This window comes from Vidua chalybeata, chromosome Z, assembly GCF_026979565.1.
Source record: "Vidua chalybeata isolate OUT-0048 chromosome Z, bVidCha1 merged haplotype, whole genome shotgun sequence".
NCBI lineage: Eukaryota > Metazoa > Chordata > Aves > Passeriformes > Viduidae > Vidua > Vidua chalybeata.
The window spans coordinates 15,626,199-15,647,254 of record NC_071570.1 but is presented as its reverse complement, the minus strand read 5'-3'; the positions used below and the strand labels follow the sequence as shown (position 1 = coordinate 15,647,254).

At 33.6% G+C, this 21,056-nt stretch overlaps 1 protein-coding gene across 2 annotated transcripts in view; it reads left to right on the top strand.

The window, feature by feature from the left end:
- VPS13A (vacuolar protein sorting 13 homolog A) overlaps nucleotides 1–21,056 on the top strand; it is a 104,779-nt gene that overhangs the window by 66,773 nt on the left and 16,950 nt on the right. Inside the window, exons 49-68 of one of the 2 annotated variants that reach the window (XM_053932471.1) lie at nucleotides 677–781; nucleotides 874–1,020; nucleotides 5,091–5,219; nucleotides 5,904–6,037; nucleotides 7,495–7,624; nucleotides 7,988–8,223; nucleotides 10,211–10,364; nucleotides 11,244–11,390; nucleotides 11,949–12,030; nucleotides 13,292–13,361; nucleotides 13,959–14,064; nucleotides 14,437–14,550; nucleotides 15,810–15,955; nucleotides 16,072–16,153; nucleotides 16,796–16,909; nucleotides 17,293–17,368; nucleotides 17,470–17,633; nucleotides 18,007–18,052; nucleotides 18,320–18,443; nucleotides 19,383–19,497. In XM_053932471.1, coding sequence (XP_053788446.1) covers nucleotides 677–781; nucleotides 874–1,020; nucleotides 5,091–5,219; nucleotides 5,904–6,037; nucleotides 7,495–7,624; nucleotides 7,988–8,223; nucleotides 10,211–10,364; nucleotides 11,244–11,390; nucleotides 11,949–12,030; nucleotides 13,292–13,361; nucleotides 13,959–14,064; nucleotides 14,437–14,550; nucleotides 15,810–15,955; nucleotides 16,072–16,153; nucleotides 16,796–16,909; nucleotides 17,293–17,368; nucleotides 17,470–17,633; nucleotides 18,007–18,052; nucleotides 18,320–18,443; nucleotides 19,383–19,497 — 2,421 coding nt within the window. Of the gene's footprint in view, nucleotides 1–676; nucleotides 782–873; nucleotides 1,021–5,090; nucleotides 5,220–5,903; nucleotides 6,038–7,494; nucleotides 7,625–7,987; nucleotides 8,224–10,210; nucleotides 10,365–11,243; nucleotides 11,391–11,948; nucleotides 12,031–13,291; nucleotides 13,362–13,958; nucleotides 14,065–14,436; nucleotides 14,551–15,809; nucleotides 15,956–16,071; nucleotides 16,154–16,795; nucleotides 16,910–17,292; nucleotides 17,369–17,469; nucleotides 17,634–18,006; nucleotides 18,053–18,319; nucleotides 18,444–19,382; nucleotides 19,498–21,056 lie in introns of those variants that run through there. The other variant, XM_053932472.1, reaches the window with a different exon arrangement.

Here is a 21,056-nt window from a genome sequence, read left to right as displayed (position 1 = left end):
AACGGTGTTCTAAATAAGCGTGTAGTCAAATATGCTTGAGATAGGAAATTTACATTATCAGAGGTGTTGTTAAGGAAGAGATCCTCACTTTGAAAGAAGTTCACTGAGAAGTTGTTTTCTAAATAAAACAAATTCCTTTTACATTTAAACTGCATCAATAAAGGTTCTTATACCAAATAAGACATAGAAATTGTGTAGGAGATGTAAAGCTGCGGTACTGGAATAATGAGTGCTACTTGAAAAATTAATACTTGTAATGGTGGTTGGTAGATTGGTTCTCAGTATATAGAATGCTAAAGTTAAGTTCACCATTTGAGTTTCCTGAGTTTTTTAATGATGAACGTTACTGAGGGATGAATGATATGAAAGAGATTACAAGAGTGGATTGATTTTCCTTTGAAATTTTAATTATGATGTTTTTTAAAGAATCCTTATCTGATTGCTTCCTCTGGAATGTCTTATACTTACAATGCTTATTCCACATGGGTTATAACTAAGCATAGTAGAAAATACATTTATTAGATGATACTGGCAGTTGTTATATCTTGATTTCTTTTAATAGAAACACTAGAAACACAAGTATTTCCATTTATCATTATGCATACTTTATATATATAATTTTAAATGTTGTCAGTGACTTGTAAAGTGAAAATTAATTCAGGGTGCTTCTTCACAGGTGCAGCTTCGGGTAACTGACAGTGAACTGTCTGATCAGTTTTCACTGGACACTGTTGGAAGTCATGGTTCTGTGAAATGCAAGAGTCATAAAAAGGAATATCAAGTGAGTTAAATTTATCTTTCAAATTAATTATTTTCAGGAGATACAAATGGAGTTTAAAAAGTGTCCTTAAAATAATGTCTTTCTGTTCACAGGTTGGTGTCACCATAAACAATAGCAGTTTCAATATTACTAGAATTGTAACCTTCACTCCATTTTTTATGATTTCAAATAGAAGTAAATATACTCTGGAAGTAGCTGAAGAGGGCAAGGAAAAGTGGATTCCCATTGTTTTGCAACAGGTAAACTTATAATGGAACCTATTCCAAGTTGTGTCACTAAGGGAAAAAAACTGGTTTGAACACTCTCTGACGGAAAACCTGAGCCATATATAGTGTTCCATGACAATGCCTGACTATACCATGCTTTTTCAATAAACGATCTGTGTCCTTTACCATTTCTCAATGTTGCATTAGGACATACTGTAAAGCTGGTTTACATTGTAATTGGAATTTTTTATTCTGTCACTTTGTATCATAAATAGTATGAGAAAAAGACCTCTACTATATTATATTATTACTGTATTAGGTCTCTGCAGTGGCACTAAAGCTTCTGTTCAGTTTAGCAGTGGTTTGTAGTAGAATATTTTGGTTGACCTGGTATGTATGAAGCCACTTTGGTAGGGGGAGAAATTCCCTCATGTGATTCAATTCAGAATAGTTCTTCTGGACCTAGTTGCACTTCTGCTACTAAGTGCTCAATGCATGCTTCCTAGAAAGGGGAGGGATCCCTGGCCCTCAGGCCAAGTGGTGTGAAAATGGGTTTAGGGCTTTTGGCTGTGCTCCAGAGACTGTTGCAGACTGGGCGTGCATCTTGGTGGTTTGCACTGCAGTATCACACAATTACGTTTTTTATGTGAGTTGGATCTTGGAGCCATCATGCCTTCCTGCAGGACATGTAGGAAAAGCAGTGCTTATTTGGGGTAGTGTTGGAGGTTTCTTAAAGCTGTAAGTGATCTGTAGTGCCTTCTGGGGAGAGTGAAATCCTTCCCCTTCCGACAAGCATGATCCAAAAAAGTTTAGCCTAAAAAATAGTGTGGTTGCAGGCCCAGTTGATTTCCTTTAGAATCCTAGAATCCTTTAGAATCCTAGGATTGTTAGACTTGGAAAAGATTTCTTAAGATAAAGTATCAAGTCTACCCACAAAGCTGGCACTACTGTAAGTAAATCACCACAAAAATAAATCCCCAAATGCTGCATCCACAATTTTTTTGAACACTTCCAGTAATCATTATTCCACCACTTGCCTGGGCAGTCTATTCTAATGCCAGACTTCCCCTTTAGTGAAGAAATTTTTCCTCACAGCCACTTTAAATGTCCTCTGGTGCCATCTGAGGCTGTTTCCTTTGGTCCTGATGCTTGGAGACCAGCTCCCACTTTGCCACATCTTCCTTTCAGGCAAGTTGTAGAGAGTGATAAGGTGGCCTCTGAGCCTCCTTTTCTCCAGACTGAACAACCCCAGCTCCCTCACCTACTCCTCCTAGGACTGGTACTCCAGACCTTCAGCAGCTCCGTTGCCTTTCTTTGGACACGCTCTAACACCTCAATATCAGCATTGTAAATACTCCAAGTGGTTACTAAAAATGCTTGCAAACCAAATTGCAAAAGTTAAAAGAATGTGTTCAATCTGATTCCTAACCAGGTCTTTCTATTACTTTTTTGGTACCTGCAGTACATACTCCTTAGCTGTGTATATTATCTTTAATGATACAGTCATTAAAGATATGCCATTTAAATAGCAGTTTATTTCAGTTACTGAAATTGATATGTTGTTGCATTGTGATTTTTGTTAAGTGTGCATAAAGGTTTAGATCTTTAGATGTTGAAGTCACTTCAGTTTCCCATTATGCTTATCATTTTCAAAATAAGTTTCTTTGCTTTTACTCAACAGTGGACTTTTGACATATGCCTGCCTCTTTGTTCTATTCCTAATATTCTTATGCTCCTCTAAACCAAGCTTTTTTGTTTGGCCTTACATAGTTTTTGAGTTCTTTACGTGTATGATTGCTCCTCTAGTTTATTGATAAAGGTCTGAAATGACTACATCATTATAGTAGTGTATGTGTGTGGGCAACTTCATATCTAATTTCTTACTCTTAGGAAATATGTTCAGATGGTATTACTTCTTGTTTTGTGGTTTATATTTGATATCTTGGCTATTAGAATAAGCTAAAATATTTACAAAAAGTTCTGCAATTTCTGTAAAAACTACTCAAAGGTAGATTTGATAGTTGAAATACATTCTGCAATATCATCCCTAGATTTCCCATATTGGCTGTTTTATTTGTATGCCTACAGGATTTTCTAGTTTGTCCCACAAATGTCAGTGTTTCTTAGGTGTTTCATAATTAATCTTAGCCTTATTTCAGTAATAATGTATCCAAGGAAGACTTGTAGATCTTAGGATCACTCCTAAAAACTTTTGAAAGGTTAGATATGGCAGTTTACTAAATAGAGTACAGGTCAACAGATGCATCTGTATCTCTTCTAAAGCCTGTTTTCACATTGTGTCGATATTTTTCCCTTTGAGAGTCAGTCTCTAAAAATCCATATTGTGACAACTCGGTCTGCCAGGGTTGTTCTTTTGTAATTCAGTTGCCTAATCCAATATCCAATCTTTCATCTCTTCTATATGTTGGTAGTATCAAGCCTCTATTGGTCTCTCTTAGGTTTGTCTCTGTTTTTAATCCAGAACAATTTCCAGGAGCAAGTTTACATGTGATCCTGTTGCTGAGATGGGCAGTTCTGCTATTCTGCTAGTCTAGATTTTTTTTAACTAATGCCTGTAATTTTTTGAGTATTTCTCACATAACTCTTACATTGGGTTGATCTTAAAAAAATTAAGCAGCTTGCTGAAATGTTAATGCATATTTTGGCTTGCTCCTTTGTCCCACTATTCTATTTTTTTCATTTTAAGTTAAGTGGAGACCTTCCTGCTGATTTTTTTTTTTAAATTCACTCTTCTTTCTTACTGACAGATAACTTGTCTCTTTAGGAAAGAAAGCAATTCTTATGTAGAACCAATCTTCTCTGAGACATCTTCCCTGTCCCATCTTTCCCTGTGGAAAATAGTAAATATATCAGAAACCTTAATCACTATTTCTAGAAAAATCCATTGTTCTTCAAAGATTGCAATAGAGTTTATTGGACAGTGATCAGTGTGCAGTGGTTTGCTAAGGACAGTCCTTTGAATTACGTGTAGTGCAAGGCAGTTGATCAACGAATATGCTTAGAGAAAGAAGACATTGCTGAAGACTGTTTATAAGACCATTTCTAAATATAAATTAAAGATCCCACTGTGGAAGCAAAATTGTTGTATAAATATAACATTTGGTGAAGCACTTAGCGAGTGTGTGGTAAAAGGCTTGAAAATGACATCATTATGTCACACAATCTCTGGCTAAAGTCTACTACTAAAAATTTTCAGTTCCCTGTAGTTGGTTCTGTAATGTCTTGTTTAGCCAATCTTTTTTACTTATTTGGTTTGGATTTTAAACTTCCATTTGCTATTGACTGATTCTCCTTGAATTTCCTTTGGGCTCAGTGAATTCCACATTGAGACTTACATGCTACATTTTATTATAATTTACAACACAATTTAAATTTCCTTTTTCTGTGGGATACATGTTGATGGAAATTATACCTTCAATCTTACTGTTTAACTATATTTTTTTCCTTTGTCTTCCTGCTTCCTGTGGTGTGAGAAACAATGGGAAAGGGAACTTAGTGGCATGGTAAGTTGGTGAACTAGTCTTTCACCACTGAAGAATTGATTCTAGGATTCTGATGCAAATAGATATGGACATCTCATTTCTTAAACTGTGTTAGAGAAAAATGGTTCTAAAATTTTGAATGCTGCATGTCAACAGTTTGAAATACAGGAAAGATGGTCTGTCTAAAAAGACTTGGCTGTTGATAGCTGAGAGTTACTATTAGTCTTAGCTTGTTCTTGTGGCAGGACTCAGAGACTTTTCACTAGTTACAATTAAAACTTTTTATGAAACACTTTGAAAAGGACTGCTAGTAGCTGATGTCCTGTGTAGTCAAGTTATTCTGGGGTGGCATTTATGCTAATATCCCATTTAGATCCTTAACACCTCACTTTATTCACTGTCATCAGAATTGTTTCTTGACTTCCTTTCAATTTACTGTATTCAGGTAAGTGATAAGTTTCAGGGTTTTTTAGTAGGGTTTCTGATCCCAATTGGTACACTTTTGGATAGACTTTATTCGATAGATTTTGGGCTAATGTGAATGGCATTTAAAGCCTGATTTGTAGTCTTACTTTGAAATTTCTGATTTTTCTTTTATAGTGCATTCCCTTTTGGCCTGAAAATGATGCCAACAAACTGCTTGTTAGAGTTGAAAATTCTGATCTCCCTCCAAAGAAGATAAATTTTGATCATCAAGAAAACTGTCTTTTACTGCATTTGGACAATAAGGTAACATATTGCCTTCCATTTTTACATGTTAGGTAAAACAACATAAATCACTTTTTCATTTTCATTCTCAAAACTTTGTTTTCCCATGCTATCAGCTATTGCAGAACCTTAGCTGAAGCAAAGACTATGTTTATGCAAATATATTCTCATGCTCTCTCTTTTGTGTGTGTACAAACAGATGTAAATGTGTATTCTGTTTTAAGTGTTTTTCTGGGGAGTAGTTCTACAGGAGATAAAATACAGAGTGTTTTGCAAGTATTCTTTGTGAGAAGTATTAATATTAGTTCTAAAGGAACACTGAGTAACTTTGACTTCATTAAATTTTCTTGTATGTTGCAGATAGTCTCATCTATCAGTAGTTTTTAAGTAGGTGAGTGTTTTTTGTAGTATAATGTTCTTGAGGGCATGAATGTGTATGCTTGTAATAAGGAAGGTTACTCTACTACCAGTCTTAACTTTTTATGGTACAGAACTCCTGCATAGTTTTAATTATGAATTGTAATACCTGCTACCTAGTATTGAGATCAAGGAAGTATTTTGAAGGTATGGTAAAACAGCTAGTTTTACTACATGATAGTTTTATCTTATGATGAGAGGAAAAGGTCTTCAAAATATTTAAATTACATTTGCTTTGCTGGAAACTCATTTTGCTGTTACTGACTTTATAATTTTTACAACTGATAGCTTGGAGGAATTGCAGTGGATGTCAATCTGACTGAACATTCTACAGTGATTACCTTTTCTAATTACCATGATGGTGCAGCTCCATTTCTGTTGATAAACCATACCAAAGAGGAAATTATTGAGTATGGACAAAGGTATGTGTGAAGAGGTTTATTGTGGATGTTTTCATGGAGACATATGAACTTTAGTTTTGTATATTGTAAGCATGCATTCTCTAAAGAAGCCTGTTTTGAGGAAATGGCTGTCAAATTTTGTCAGAGTACCCAAAAATCTCTTGCTTGGTAAATTGAAGACAATTAATTTTTAGCAGTGTTATATAGTGCTAGGTAGTTTTATAAGTGAGCTGCTTTGTGGTGTCTTTTTATATTAATTTTGTGGCCTTGTGACATCTACATTCCTGGTGGGGGACAAAGGATGTGCATTTCTGGAACTGTGCAGGTGCTGACTGTGCTAAACAAGTAACAAAGAAAATTTAGCTGAAGGAATGGGTTCAAGTTATGTGAAATAGAGGATGAGAGGTAGTTACATTAATTTTGCCAAGCCAGGACAAAACTAAGATAATTTTAACAAATATTAATTTTCTGCAATGAGTGAGTATTTACTTCTGCACCTGCACACAGTTACACTGTTCTCTACCTGTAATGTTTTTGTAATGCTTTGTCACTGTATGCAGATACTATGCAATGCTGACAAATGTATACCTGCAGCATTCTTGAATTATTTCTCTTTAAAAACCAAACAGCCTACTCTTTTCTCCCTTCAGACAGTCAGAGCAGTGTTGTTTAAAGATTTTTACTTCGAAAGTGGAAGAGTTGTTAGTCAAATCCTGTTTTGCTTCCTGTTTGTCTGAAAAATAATTGTTTGGTTTGGTTTTTCTCTGTAAAGATTAGTAATTTTTATCTTTTTTAGATGAATTGTGGGCATCCCTACTGTCAATTTAATTAGAGCAAAGTACAATACTTTGAGTGGAAGGGCCTGTCATTTAGTCCAACTGCCTCACCACTTCAGGTCTGATCAAAAGTTAAAGCATGTTATTAAGGGTATTGTCCAAGTCAAGGGCTTGGGCCATCTTCTGCCTCTCAAGAAAGCCTGTTCCAGTGTTTTTAAAGAAAATCTTCCTAACATTCAATCTAAACCTCCCCTGGCACAGCATAGATGCAAGGGAATGGTTCAAATCACTGGATCCCAGCAAGCAGAGATCAGCATCTCTCCACTTCCTCTCCTGGGGTACCCTCTTTCAGAGAGTTGTAGAAGACAATTCTGCAAGTTTTTGACTATATCTGAGGGGGAATGGAGTTTAAAGCACATTTGTCTGAAAATGTTGATCACAAAGGGGGAAGAAAATGAGTATATAAAATCTACTGTATATACTTTATTTTTAAAGTATATGTATGTATATTAAAGTACACATCCTCATTCTTATTGCTGTTCTGAGAATGTTTTTGTGCATGTTTTTTTATGCATAATGTTATTTTTGTTCTGTTCTTATTACTTGAAAATATTGTTAGTGTTCTTGTTGAAATGCTAGAATGCAAAGGTCATTGACACAAAATATCCATTAACATTTGAATTTAAAATTACTTTGTTCTAGCTCCCTGAGTGAATTGGAAGACTGCCTTCAGCCAAATAAGGCAGTATTGTATACTTGGGCAGACCCAACAGGATCTAGGAAACTAAAATGGAGATGTGGAAATAGAACCGAGGAAATTGCCGCAAAAGAGGTATATTTTTAAATCAAAATCTTCTTTTAATAGTGTCTAATTTTATATGTCCATTCATCAGTGTATGCATGAAACTTCGTATTCAAGGAGCATGATCAGCAGTCTCATATATGAGTTCCAAACACAGAACACTAACAACACTTTGTCAGCACTTGTTCAAGTAAGCAGTCTTCAGTTGAAAAGTGTCAGTGTGTGTGTGGTGAGAGGCTGTCATAAAACTTTGTAATTACTTTTTTTCCTGTACTATAAATATCTTCCATTATTGTGTTGCTAAGACTCTGGCTTTTTTTTTTTTTTTTTTTTTTTTTTTTTGTGAAGTAGAATGATTAATAGAGTTGTAAAAACTTTTCCTCTCGTTTGTAGGACAAAATGGAAGTACTCAGTGTGGATTCTAGAAAAGTGGTCTATTTAATGTCGTTTTATGAAGGTTTGCAGCGTATTGTCCTGATCACTGAAGATGAGAATGTATTTAAATTGACATATGAAAGTGTAAAAGCAGAACTAGCAGAACAAGAAATTATTCTGTCTTTGCAAGATGTTGGAATTTCATTGGTTAATAATTATACAAAACAAGAGGTTTCCTACATTGGAATTACAAGGTAACTTACTTTGTGTGCAACAGTCTAAAATGTTTAACTTCAGGTATTTTCACTCTATGAATTTCATTTTGGCTTGTGCTGAAAGAGCGAATAGAGGTCTGGGTTAATAATGTTCAAGTCTAATCACTGTATTTTCCTGCTGCCAAGAGAAATGCTTTCACTGTGTTTTGTACTAATGCATATGCTAACTGTATTTAGATGTATGTAGTTTTGGAACATGTATTTGTAATTCTGTGTGGCAGACTTCCCAATACACTGGACAGAAAATATTTCCTGTCCACGTAGTTTGAGAAGTTATAATAGAGTTTTAGGGAGCAAGGTCTGCAAATAGTTTGTGTCAGTGGGTTTTGTTATCTTCACTGCAGAAATAGCTGAATTCTGTGTTGGAAATTTTGATGCAAAAGCTTGTAGGTCCCTTCAGTTTTGGTTGATTAATTATGGTGATCCAGGGCTCTACTGCTTGTGTTTCCTACTATAATCATACATTTCAGAGGGAAGCAGAAAGGAAATTATGTAATGCTTTGGAAATGTGTGCTATCATATATTTGAACAGGGGCTTTTTTGAATCATCAAGGGACACTTGAATATAATTGCCATAATCCATGCACTTCTTTTTATTCAGTTATGAGGTTGACAGAGTGAGAGTTATTTTTTCTTGATTAATTCTTTGCACATTACTGAAAAACAAACAAGTGTGAGCTTCTCATACATATAGGCTTCACATAATCATATCCATCATTTACTAAGAAAATTCCAGTCCTTGCCCTCACCTGAAAAGCTATGCTCTGATATTTAGGCAGTGGAAACACTCCATTAAAAGTGGCAGCTGATTGCCGAGATTAACAATAGTGTTGAGATTTCACTAAATTGGTTTTTCTTTGAAAGCAGTCATCCATAGTCATTAGTCTAGCAGTGCTTATAGTTAGTTTTCTTGTCAAACCCTGATGAGATGTCAGATTTCTTGAAAATGGATGGCAGTACTGTTGAAATTGGCTTCATTTTTTTAGGAGCAAGAAAAAAACCCCCAAAATGCAAAAACAAGACCAAAAAAGGTGGAAAGAAAAAAAAAGGGGGAAACTGTTAGCAATCAAGATAGTACTCTTTTTTGTAGTTGTTTTGAACTTCAGCTCACCTTTTTTTTTTTCTGTCATTGATGTGTCTCAACACAGACACAGATATAGCTAAAAGAGCTTAGGTGGCTGTCTCTGGAAAGCTACATATTTGTAGACTAGAGAGTAATTTGTAGAAAGAAGTACCTTCTACATGCCTGATAGTGTTGGTTTGTGCCCTATTTTTATGCTTTAAGTTTGACTATATGGTGAAATCAGGCACAGAACTTTTCACAGAAGCAGTGGAAAAAATGTCTAATGCCCTTTAAGGTTGTTTAATTATTTGCAGTAATAAAACTGAGAGACAGAAGAAAGGATAACATTTCAAAAAAACCAAAGAAGAAACAAACCCAAAATTCCCACCATGAAATCATTAGAGGAAACATGTAAACCAAAACCACCTCTTGATTTTGGATGGAAAGACTAAATAAACACGCTTATCAAAAATAAGACGCAGTGCAGGAGGCATTTTATCTTGACTTGAACTTTTCAATTTGTAGTCAATTTAAAATGCCAAAATAAATGCAGGACTATAAGCAGAAAACTACATTGAGATTGTAGGACAATGGATGGCAGTACTGCTTCTTTGATAGAGCTTCCTTAGTATCACTACATAACCATCTTCATCAAAGTGGGAAGTTAAACAGACTTGTTAACTTCTTTTTTTCCATCATAATGGAGAAACTGGCTTCTGCTTAGTTCCAAGAAGGCAGTGCATGATTTGAGTTGCTTCTGTTTGCTATAGTGGTGCTTTATGTTGTGGTTTCTCCTTCCCTAGTTACAACATATTAGAAGTCACACTAAAGTAGGTGTGTTCTTGAAAACTTGTTTTGAAAAAGCTAATCCTTCTCTTTTGGTTCTTTGTTTTGTTTTTGAAGCTCTGATGTGGTGTGGGAGACAAAACCCAAGAAGAAGTCAAGATGGAGACCAATGAGTGTTAAGCAAATTGATAAATTAGAACAAGAATTCAGAGATTACAGTGAGCTAAGTCCTTCAGAAAATAAGATTATTGAGCTGGAATCTAATGTTTTGGTAATACTGATAGTTCTCTAATTCTATTGCTTATATGTATGCACAAGAAAAACATCAATTTTGCTGTCTTTGATAAAACTTATGGTAGAATTTGAGATGATTGATTTACCTACTCCATTTGCAAACACTTCTTTATCCCTGTATTAAAAAAATGCAGGAAAAATTCCACAAACTTGATATATTGCTACAGGCTTTTTGTTGTTAGTGCCTGTCTTTGAAATTGTGGTGTATCATTTTTGGAGTTGTAACATTGAAGAGTAACATTGTAGTACAAAATATGCATAAAACTACAGTGAGGAAGGTTTGCATTTGGTTCATATGTCATACCAGAAAATATATTAGTTTGGGGTTGATTTGTTTGTTTGTTTTAGCCTGAAATTCTGTATTTTTAAAGTGGCTTGTTGTGGAATGATTTAGCTGTCATTCAACCACATAAAATTGAAAAAGAAATTTCAGAAATTATTCTGCAATGTAAAAGCACATTATGCTACAAATGCTTGGTCCTTATGTATGGATGAATTCTAGGCATTCATTAGAAATGTGCTGTGGGAAAATAAACACTAGATAGATAAATGATCCAATGTTTATGTCAGTCATGGTCCATTACACTGTTCAGCTTTTCTTCTAGATAGCTATGTGGTAAATGATAGTAACGCCCAAATAATTTATTATTTTGTAGTTTTATTTCTATTTTTAATTTATGGCAAAATTTGTTTGCTTTAAATAGAGGAAAATTATGACATCTAACTTAAAAGGTACAGAACTTTTACTGCTGAGCTTTACAATATTAGTGAACAGTGTACATTTTTAAGTATATTATATGAAGCAGGATTTTAAAACACTCGGTGTACTAATTTTTTTTTACTAATAATACACTAGGTATGTTTAACTCCAAATGGAATGAACATGACAATTCAACAGCCAAATGAGATTCCTATCAGAAGAAATTATCTGCCAGCTTTAAAAGTGGAATACAGTTCCTCTGCACATCAGAAATCTTTCAGAATTCAAATTTACAGGATACAAGTGAGTCATGTCAAAAAGTAGTTGTTATTTATTCTGAAAGAACAACTTTTATGGAAACTTGGGTTCATTTCTAGAATTGTTCGGATTTCTTATGTTTTCAATTTAATTGTAATCATTGGCTTTTGCATTAGTGCTTCTCAATCTTTGAAAATACTACTTAAGTGCTTCTTGGAAAAAAAGGAAGACAAATATGACTCTTCAGAAAAGAATATTTGGCATTCATCTTACTTGCTTTTTCTTGGAGCATTTCTGTATAACAAGCAAAAAGATGAAATTTCTTGTCGTGTTATGCTCAATATTTTAAGAACAAATCCTTTGCAAAACTTTTTTGGACCATTTATTACTACTAATTTAAAGAAGCTTTTCTAAATTATTAGAATTTGAATATTAGATTTTGAAAATAGATATATTTTAAGTACAGTAGTGGCTTTTTTCTGCTTTTGGATTGGTGGAAGGCTGCAGGTAAAGATCATATCTCTAGAGTTTGTCCTGGTTTTAAAATATTTCACTATTGAAAAGCTAATGTGCTGCACCTTGTCCTGTCCTTACCCCTACTAGATACAAAACCAGATTCCTGGAGCCATATTTCCCTTTGTGTTTTATCCTATTAAACCTCCAAAGTCCATCACCTTGGATTCAGGTTTGTTCTAGTTTAACATAATCCTTCCATTTAAAACAAAAGATAACTTGCTTGTACTGAAGTTAATAATTTTATCAGATTTATCACTTTTATCAGGTGAAGTCTGCATGAGCTTTCTGACTACAGCTAATACAAATAATAATGGTAGAAGTAAAGAAGCAGTTACCTCTACAAAGATATACAGAACACTGTTTCAACAGTTAACAATTAACAGAAAAAAAGAAAATGTCTTTTATTTGTCATTATCATACCTTTTAAGAGCATCTTTTTGGCACATTACTTAATTGATTGTGGAGAACATATTACGTGAAAGCTACATAATAAACTTAAAAGGAGCTTTTCAGTTCAGACCACCAGTAAAATTTAATGCTGACTAATATATGAGAAGACTTGTCTGTTCATAAGATAAGTTTTCTTAATTTTGATGGTAGTGAATCTGTTGCACTGTTCCTGTGCTACTTACATTTGGAGTTTAGGGGCAGTGAGGATTAACTTGTCTTTAGTCTTCCACTATTTTCCTACTGCCCTAGTATCATGCAGTGCATTACCTAGTAACCTATCTGAAGGAATCTTTACTAAGAAAAGAAAGGTGCCTAAGCTCAAAGTTGTTATGTGAGGCTTATAAACTCTTCAGATATCAGATTATATTTTGTATGTTTTTTGGGTAGCTTTATGCATTACTTGGAGCATAGAGCATAGAGTTCAGTGTTGCTATACTAAGTGATGAACTGGAGTCTTTCATTAATTCTTTCACACTGAAGTCACTTGAAAAACCTAAGTAATATCAAAAGGGATTCTGGATTGAGACAAAGAATACTGCTTGCAGTTTTGATCAGAAACTAGTAGGATGTCAGTTGTTCATTCTGAATATGATTGGTTTTAAGCTACAGTGCATGAATCTGCAGAATTCATTTTTGTTTGTTTAGTTTACATTTTTGTATCAGCCATTGGAAAATCTTACTCCATGAATAAAGTAATTACATAAATGTAATGTTATATCAATATTAATTTGTTTTTAAATGAAAATGGTGCATTTTCAGTTAAATACCATTTTCATGTTTCATTTCATCCTTGGCTTCCTATTACTTTCTCTTCCTGCTCTTTGTCCTGTCTTGTTTGCCAGTCATATCCATTATGTAATCCTGTTGTACAGGATTGAGAAAACCCTGAATGTATATGACATTTACATAAGAAAACTAAGGAAGTTATGTATATCATAAAGCAATCTGTGCTGATCTCTTTTTATTTGACAACTTCATAGCACCAAAACCATTTACTGATGTCAGTATTGTCATGAGAACTGCAGGACACTCACAAATATCTCATATTAAGTAAGTATTTTGACATGTTCCATCTCTATTGCTATTGGATATGTTTAATCAAGCTTTAAAATTAAAATTATTACAGAGGCAAACATTATGAAAAGTAATTTTGACACAAACTCAGTCTTGGAAACTCAGAGCATTTTAAGAGAGATGAAAGCTCAGTGTCCTTTATTATCCACATAACTGAAGAGTAAAGCAAGGATTTTTAGATGACTTTTTAATGCATATTTTTAGCCATCTTTATTTAGAAAAAAAAAATCTGTGTGTAGTGGTGCTATATACAGTGTTAAATGCTGCTATATGTTTCAAATTGTTTCGGTTATTTGGAAATGTGTTTATCTTACACCTAAGTGGGAAGCCTTCTTTTCACCAGCAATGATGAATCCCTCAAAAAACCACAAAACAAATTAAAAAATAAAACCAACAACAAAATAGAAACAAACAAAAAACAATCCCCCAAAACTTCAAAACAAAAACCCACACCAAAAAAACCCACCAAAACCAGTACCAGAAGTGTAAGTGGTCTAAATAACCTGTACTAAGCTTTAAGTGTTACATGTTTTTGTAGAATACCTTAATAATTATTTTTTGTTTAATGTGTAGATATTTCAAGGTCCTGATTCAAGAGATGGATCTCAGATTAGATCTTGGCTTCCTGTATGCAGTTGGTGAATTCTTTACACAGACTGATGTGCCAAGTGACCAAGAGGTAGAAACCTTTTGTTGTTTGAAGATAAATAGGTTTTAAATTTGTAACTATTGAACTTGTATTTAAAAAAAAAATGAAAAATTATTTTTTGTGTCCATATTATTGGTTAATTTCTGTGTATCTGGGAATAATATGAAGCTATGAGGTTTTCATTTACTGTTACCTGAGTCAGATGGTAGACCCCTTCCTTTATGCTCATCCTGTATGCTATGCAAAGAAGGCTTTAAATGTTATGGTACAGGGACAATGACAGGAGTTTGTACATGAGAGAGTATAAGTAGTATTAGTCAATGTATTGTATCAGTGACAAATGACGAGTAGTTTTATATACTCCAAATTTTGAAGAAATATCTTTTTCAAATGCATTTACAGCTACAACTTTTTGAAAAGGATGTTGAATCTCTTCAAGAAGAACTAATGAGTGTGTCATCAATGGATACGTCACAAATCAGCTTGTATGAATACTTCCATATCTCTCCAATTAAGGTATTCCTTTTTCACATTATGGACTGAGTTTGCTCTCTGAAATATTTTTGTCTTATGCAGGATAGTAGGCACTGGAAATAACAATTGAAACAGCTGATTAAAAAAAAAAAAGGCCAAGAAAGTATTTTTATTGTAAGCACTAACTTACTGTTGCATTCCTATGGCTTACTTTATGAGTAATTTTTTTTTGTTTTATTATTTATTACTTCTTTGCAAAAAGACAGGGTAATATGGATTGGAGAATGGCGTAATTTCTAAAAAAACACACACAGCCAGGGTAGGAGATTAGTGTGCAGCTGACATTATTACAACTGTGATAGGACTTTATAGGCTCTATAACAGTTGGTAAGAGAGTCTCCCATCTATCCATGGGAGGTAGATCAAAGAATTATTTGAGTTGCACCTCTTCACAGTGTCTTGTGAAATGTTAGAAATTCTATTTGACAAGAAAAAATGCAGGGAGGAAATAGGATGGAATAAATGGGCTTGAGTTTTTAGTAAAAGATTAGTGGTTATGGATTGAGTGACAATGAGTCTGCAAGGTAAGCGGTGTATCACTGAAATGAGCTACAGTAAGCTCTGTTATAACATAATTAATGTTGTGTGATATTGTCTTCAGAGCATCAGAAACAGGCGTAACTTCCTTTAATCTGATTTTGAAAACTGCTGGATAGATTTCTACCATTTGTGCCATGAATGCCATGTGAGCAATTTTCCTGAATTTTGTTCTTTTCTGATTTCTTTGAAACAACTGCTTTGGTTATTTCAGGTGCACAGGTAGGATTTTTCCTGTATGCATATTCCAGTAATTATTTGGCACCTGCAAAACCTGTGTTAATAATTATTTGTTTTTACACTTTTATGTTATGCTCTTGCTTGGACACGATGCTGTGTTGTCATGTTCTGTCTGGTTTGATTTTGTGTACAACTTAGACAAACTAAGTGTTTTAAAAATGAGTTAATAATCTAAATTATAGCTGAAAGAATCCGGAGACCATCTCTGAAAATAGAAGTAAGCAGTTTCAAGTTCTTGTTTTCTTAGAGGTAGTTTAAATTCTTCACTTCAGCTTTAAATGTCAGTGGGATTTTTTTGGCCTACATTATGTATTTGTATATTCTGTTACAAAGTCTGAGTGGTTTCAGTCAGACTAGAAATGTCTTAACTCAATTTTTAAATAATCTAAAATATTATAAAGATAGAAATATTGTACATCTAACAACTAACCATGTTATTTCTCAATCTCGTTTATATCCTTCAGTTACACTTGAGCTTTTCACTCAGTACGGGTGGAGAAGATAGTAACAAAGAAGAAAGAAAAAATGAATTGATACCATTTCAGTCCTTGAATCTCCTACTGAAGAGTATAGGGGCCACCCTTACTGATGTACAAGATATTGTCTTTAAGTAGGTTAAAAATACAAATGTAAAAATCACTCACAAAGATTATACCAATATTACATATGAGTTTTATTTTGTTATGCATAGTAAGGATTTACTTTTTCTCTCGTCTCTTTTTTTAGGTTGGCATTCTTTGAGCTCAGGTATCATTTCTGTACTACACAGCAGCTCCAATCAGCAGTTGTAAGGCACTATTCAAAACAGGTGAGAATAAGAAAATGTCAGTATTCCAATAAATTTTATTTTGAAACTGCTGCTGTGCACTTTCATTGTGTTAAACAAAATAAAATTTACTTTCATCCTTGCATTTATATACAAAGGTTAAATAAATGCATACAAACCAATTACTCATTAATAGGATTTTATTTCCTTGCCAAGTGGCATGGATAACAAAACAGCTTGCTGGAATAGATAGGGGAAGCAAACACAATGGAGCTCTGATAGAACATGATTGGCATTAAAATACTAATGCATTTTCTTGGACATTAGTACTATTTGAATCATTGTTCCTTCTTGGCTTTTGTATATTTTTAGAAGTCCTGTCATCCAGTGGAGAGAATCCAGCAAAAATACTTTTGCATAAAAGCGTTAGTCCTCTCCATCCATCATTAATAAGGGGCTACTGAAATGCTTTTAAGTACTGTTGTTTCTTGGCTGACATAATATGGTTTACTTACTCATTTTCTCATCTTTTTAGTACAACTACTTCTACTTCTCTGGACAATTTTGAGGTTTTTATATTCAACTCATGTTTCTTTCCCTGTTTTCATCTGAGATACTACACTGTTTGCCTTTGTTTTAGTATAATTTAGGAAATATTTTCACTAATACCTATTTTCATTTTAGGCTATTAAGCAGATGTATATTCTTATTCTTGGCCTTGATGTGTTGGGTAATCCATTTGGATTCATAAGAGGCTTGTCTGAAGGAGTAGAAGCTTTTTTCTATGAACCATACCAGGTAAAATTCTCTGCTGCTCTTTTACAAGTAGATGGATGGACATTGTATTGAAAATATATATTAATACCTTTTTGGTTTTAAATTTTGATTTACAATTTAAAATTTCAAGTGAGATTAGAAAGGACAGATATGTCTACTTAACTACCAAAAGGCCATTTCTTACAGTTCATACCTTAAAATAAGCAGACTTCAGGGAATCAATTAGTATTCTAAAATTGTCTTTCTGTCACAGGAGCTTTTGTGGGTGCTTTCACACTTTATCACTCAGTGTCATCCTGTTTTCCTGTTTGTTACATATAAATTCCAATGAAACTGTAAGATTTGAAAATACATAACACATACTATTCAAAGCTCATTATGAGTGTATCCTTTTTTTCTCATAGGGAGCCATCCAGGGTCCTGAGGAATTTATAGAAGGAATGGCACTAGGACTTAAAGCACTGGTAGGGGGAGCTGTTGGTAAGTTTTAGTGCTGTAATAGTAGTTGGCCTAATAGTAAACAATAGAGGTGAGTATTTGTAAATTGAATTAGAATTTTAATTTGGTTTATATTCCATTAGGTGGATTAGCAGGAGCTGCCTCAAGAATCACGGGTGCTATGGCAAAAGGAGTAGCTGCAATAACTATGGATGAAGATTACCAGCAAAAAAGGAGAGAAGCCATGAATAAACAACCCACTGGTCTGAGAGAGGGTATCACTCGTGGTGGAAAAGGACTAGTTTCTGTAAGGAGGAAAACAAAAATTAATTTTATGCAGGCAGGAGTACCAGGTGCTTGTTGTATTCACCAGAGAGTTAGTTGTTGGTTTCCAATTTTTTTAGTTAGTTTTTTGTTAGTTTCTTAAATTTAATTTTGGTTTTGCTGGTGTATCGCTACAATTAAGTGATAGTTTTATAGAAAAATGCAAGAGGGGAGAAAAGAAGGTAGAAGACTGTGAAGCAGGTGCCTCTAATTCTGTTGGCTTGTAGTGAATTCTAGAATACTCCCAACACATGTACTTTGAGGCTATTCACCAATGAAGTAGAAAGAAAAATGTTAAAAATGAAAAATATTATATGGAAGCAAATTTGTAATGTCTGTTTTGTTTATCCTGGTAGGGTTTTGTCAGTGGCATAACAGGAATAGTTACGAAACCAATAAGAGGTAAGTTTGGTCTTGATGCATTAACTGTTCACACAATGGTAAATTCTTGATATTTGATAAGCTGTTGTAAATCAGAGTTTTAAAACTCTATGTCAAGATTTTATATTCCTGCTGACTTACTGTTTAAACATATTTTACATGAACTTTGTGTGGAGCCTATGTAGTTGTATAGCAAATAAGATTTGTAATTAAATGGTAATAAAACTTGTTAAGATTTTAAGAGAAACTCTGTGGTTTATAATGATTTACTCATTTTAATGCTTTTAGGAGCTCAGGAAGAAGGAGCAGCTGGTTTTTTCAAAGGTGTTGGAAAAGGCTTAGTTGGAGCAGTAGCTAGGCCCACTGGTGGAATCATAGATATGGCAAGCAGCACATTTCAGGGTATTAAAAAGTAAGTAAAATAAGTGTACAGAATATCATATGGCATAGAGACCATAATAATACTAGTAGTACCTTGTGTCTTTGTATCACTTCTATGTTACTTACATAATAAATAAGTGCCTCTTTAACAAAATACACACTTGATATAATTTAAAAAACACAGACACAAATCTCAGGTATTTCTAGCATTACTGAAAAAAATTAGTTTAAATATCTCAGTAATCAGACTTCCTTCAGCTGATGATTTTTAGCTTTTACCTCAAATAAGCAGAAAAAAAAGGACTTCTCAGATACATTCAAAGTTACTTTATATATTATTACTACTTTTTGAAATGAGTTCCAAGACCACTAGATTATGCCAGTCTCAGAACTATGTTAAGACTACATTTAAATATTGTGATAGTCTCACTTTAATAAATTCATTGATGAAGACTATTCCATACTTTTTTTTGCAATGAAGGAGGAGACTGTTTTGAAGGGGCACTTAGTAACTTTAAATACCATTGTTCAGTGGCTCTGTTCTTAGTAAGTTGGATCACTTCTGTTACCATAAGAATGCCAGTCTCTTGTTTTCCTGTTCAAGTTTTTTAGCAGAGAAATAGAAGAAAAATATAAGAATGAAATATGGTACAGTTCTATTCTATGTGGTACAGTTGTCTTTACTTTTGAAGTTTTGAAGTGCAGTAGTTAGACACTAATTAAGTATTTGCAGGTATGTGCTGCTCTGTGCCATCTAATTTGATAATTGTTATTCTTGGAAATAGATGTCTGAGTCTATTGCTGTTTTATGTAATGTCTGTTACTATGCAAAAGTGTATATTTAGACTGTTGTTATATAGTTGTTATACAACTTATATTTAATTTGTATACAAAATAATTTAGTTCCTTAGCTAAATATTATAGTTGAGTAGAGATACTGATATGTGTCTTAAATTTTCTGCTTTGTCAGGGTTGCAGATTCATCAGAAGATGTGATAAGCCTGCGACCACCTCGCTTCTTTGGTGAAGATGGAGTTATTAGACCTTACAGATTAAGAGATGGAACTGGAAGTCAAATGTTACAGGTGAAGAAAATGAAATATAAATTTTTGACATAAATTTAAACTCATCTTACATAGAAATAAATACTTCAGAATTTCCCACTTCCTAAATGTCCATTCACTTCTTACCTAGTAACTCAGTAGTCAAGAATTTAATTTAATTTCTTAGGCTTGTAACCACACTGGGGATTTGGCTGCTGTGGTGCAATTTTTGAGGAAGACACTAAAGTAGATCAGTATATCTATAAAAGTTTATTGACAGAGCATTCTGAAGAAAGAGAAAGGTTTATATGTGCAAATAAAAAGTTTTATGCCTTTAATTTTTTTTTGTAAAAATTGTTGATAAATACATGTTGTTTTTTCAGTAATTTTATAATACATAGCTTAAACAGTGACTTTTAAGTCTCAAATTTATGTAAAACAGCATTTTAAAGACACTTAGAACTAGTTGTATTTGTGTCATACTGAAGCCTTTGAAAGAACATAAACAGTTCTGAAATGGAATACTGTTCACAGGAAGTATATGCTGAACAGCCCTTACTTTTTAATGATTCCATTTAAACAAATGGAATTGTTTAAACTGCCATTTAAACAAATTTGACTCAAAAAATTCCCCTCAGAAACGGAAATAATTTCAGCTATGGTGCACACAGCATACCGGGTTTCTGTTTTTTTCCTTTTGTTAGAAATAAAACTTCTTTCTAGAAATGTTCAACCATAACAAATAAAGTAGTAATGAGTGATTGCATAAATTTAAACAGAATTAAAAAAAATACACATGGAAGAATTCACAGTGTGCTACAATAATGTTGTACGAGAATAACCTTTCTGGAGAAGTAAATAAGAATGTAATAGCATTTGGAGAGCATTTTATGACTAATTTTGATTATTGCTACAGCTATTTATTCCATATTGAGTTCCACTCTCGTTTCTGTTTCTCCTGCATTTTATTAGTTTGTCATTCATTTTCTGTTAGAACAAGATTGATCTGTTGGGGACACCTTAGCTATGTTCATTGTTCCATTCACTGGTCATGTAGTTCAGCCATCTGTGAAAGTGCTTTGATAATGAATACTATACCTGTGCCTTTCTTCTAAATGAGATGGCTTTAACCTGTGCTCTCCAATTTATAATTGGTGTTATAAAGCCTTAACTACGCTCTGCTTTCTAGTAGTTAGAAGCTACTACTGATGGATAGCATACATTTGTTTCTAATCTTTATCCTCTTTTTGTTATGAAAATAAATTTTAAACATACCCTTGTGTGTTTTAAAGTATATTGCTAAAACAAATGCTGGCAAACAGTCAACTCTAATGAGCTGACTTCACATTGCATTTGCTTCTTAAATTTGTACGTTTTTATATTTCGGGTTTTTTTCTGAGAAACCTTTACAAAAATCTGCCAGGTAACATGTAATTTTAATTTTTCTGTATTGTATGGTTGAGTACAGTACTTTCCATTATCCAGCTTAAAATACACTAAGGTGTGGCCTTGTGTAATGCCTTTGATATTTTGTGCTGGGAGCCACATTTGAATGTAGCTAAAACTGAAGGATTGTTAGCTTCATTTTAGTTTTTGCTATT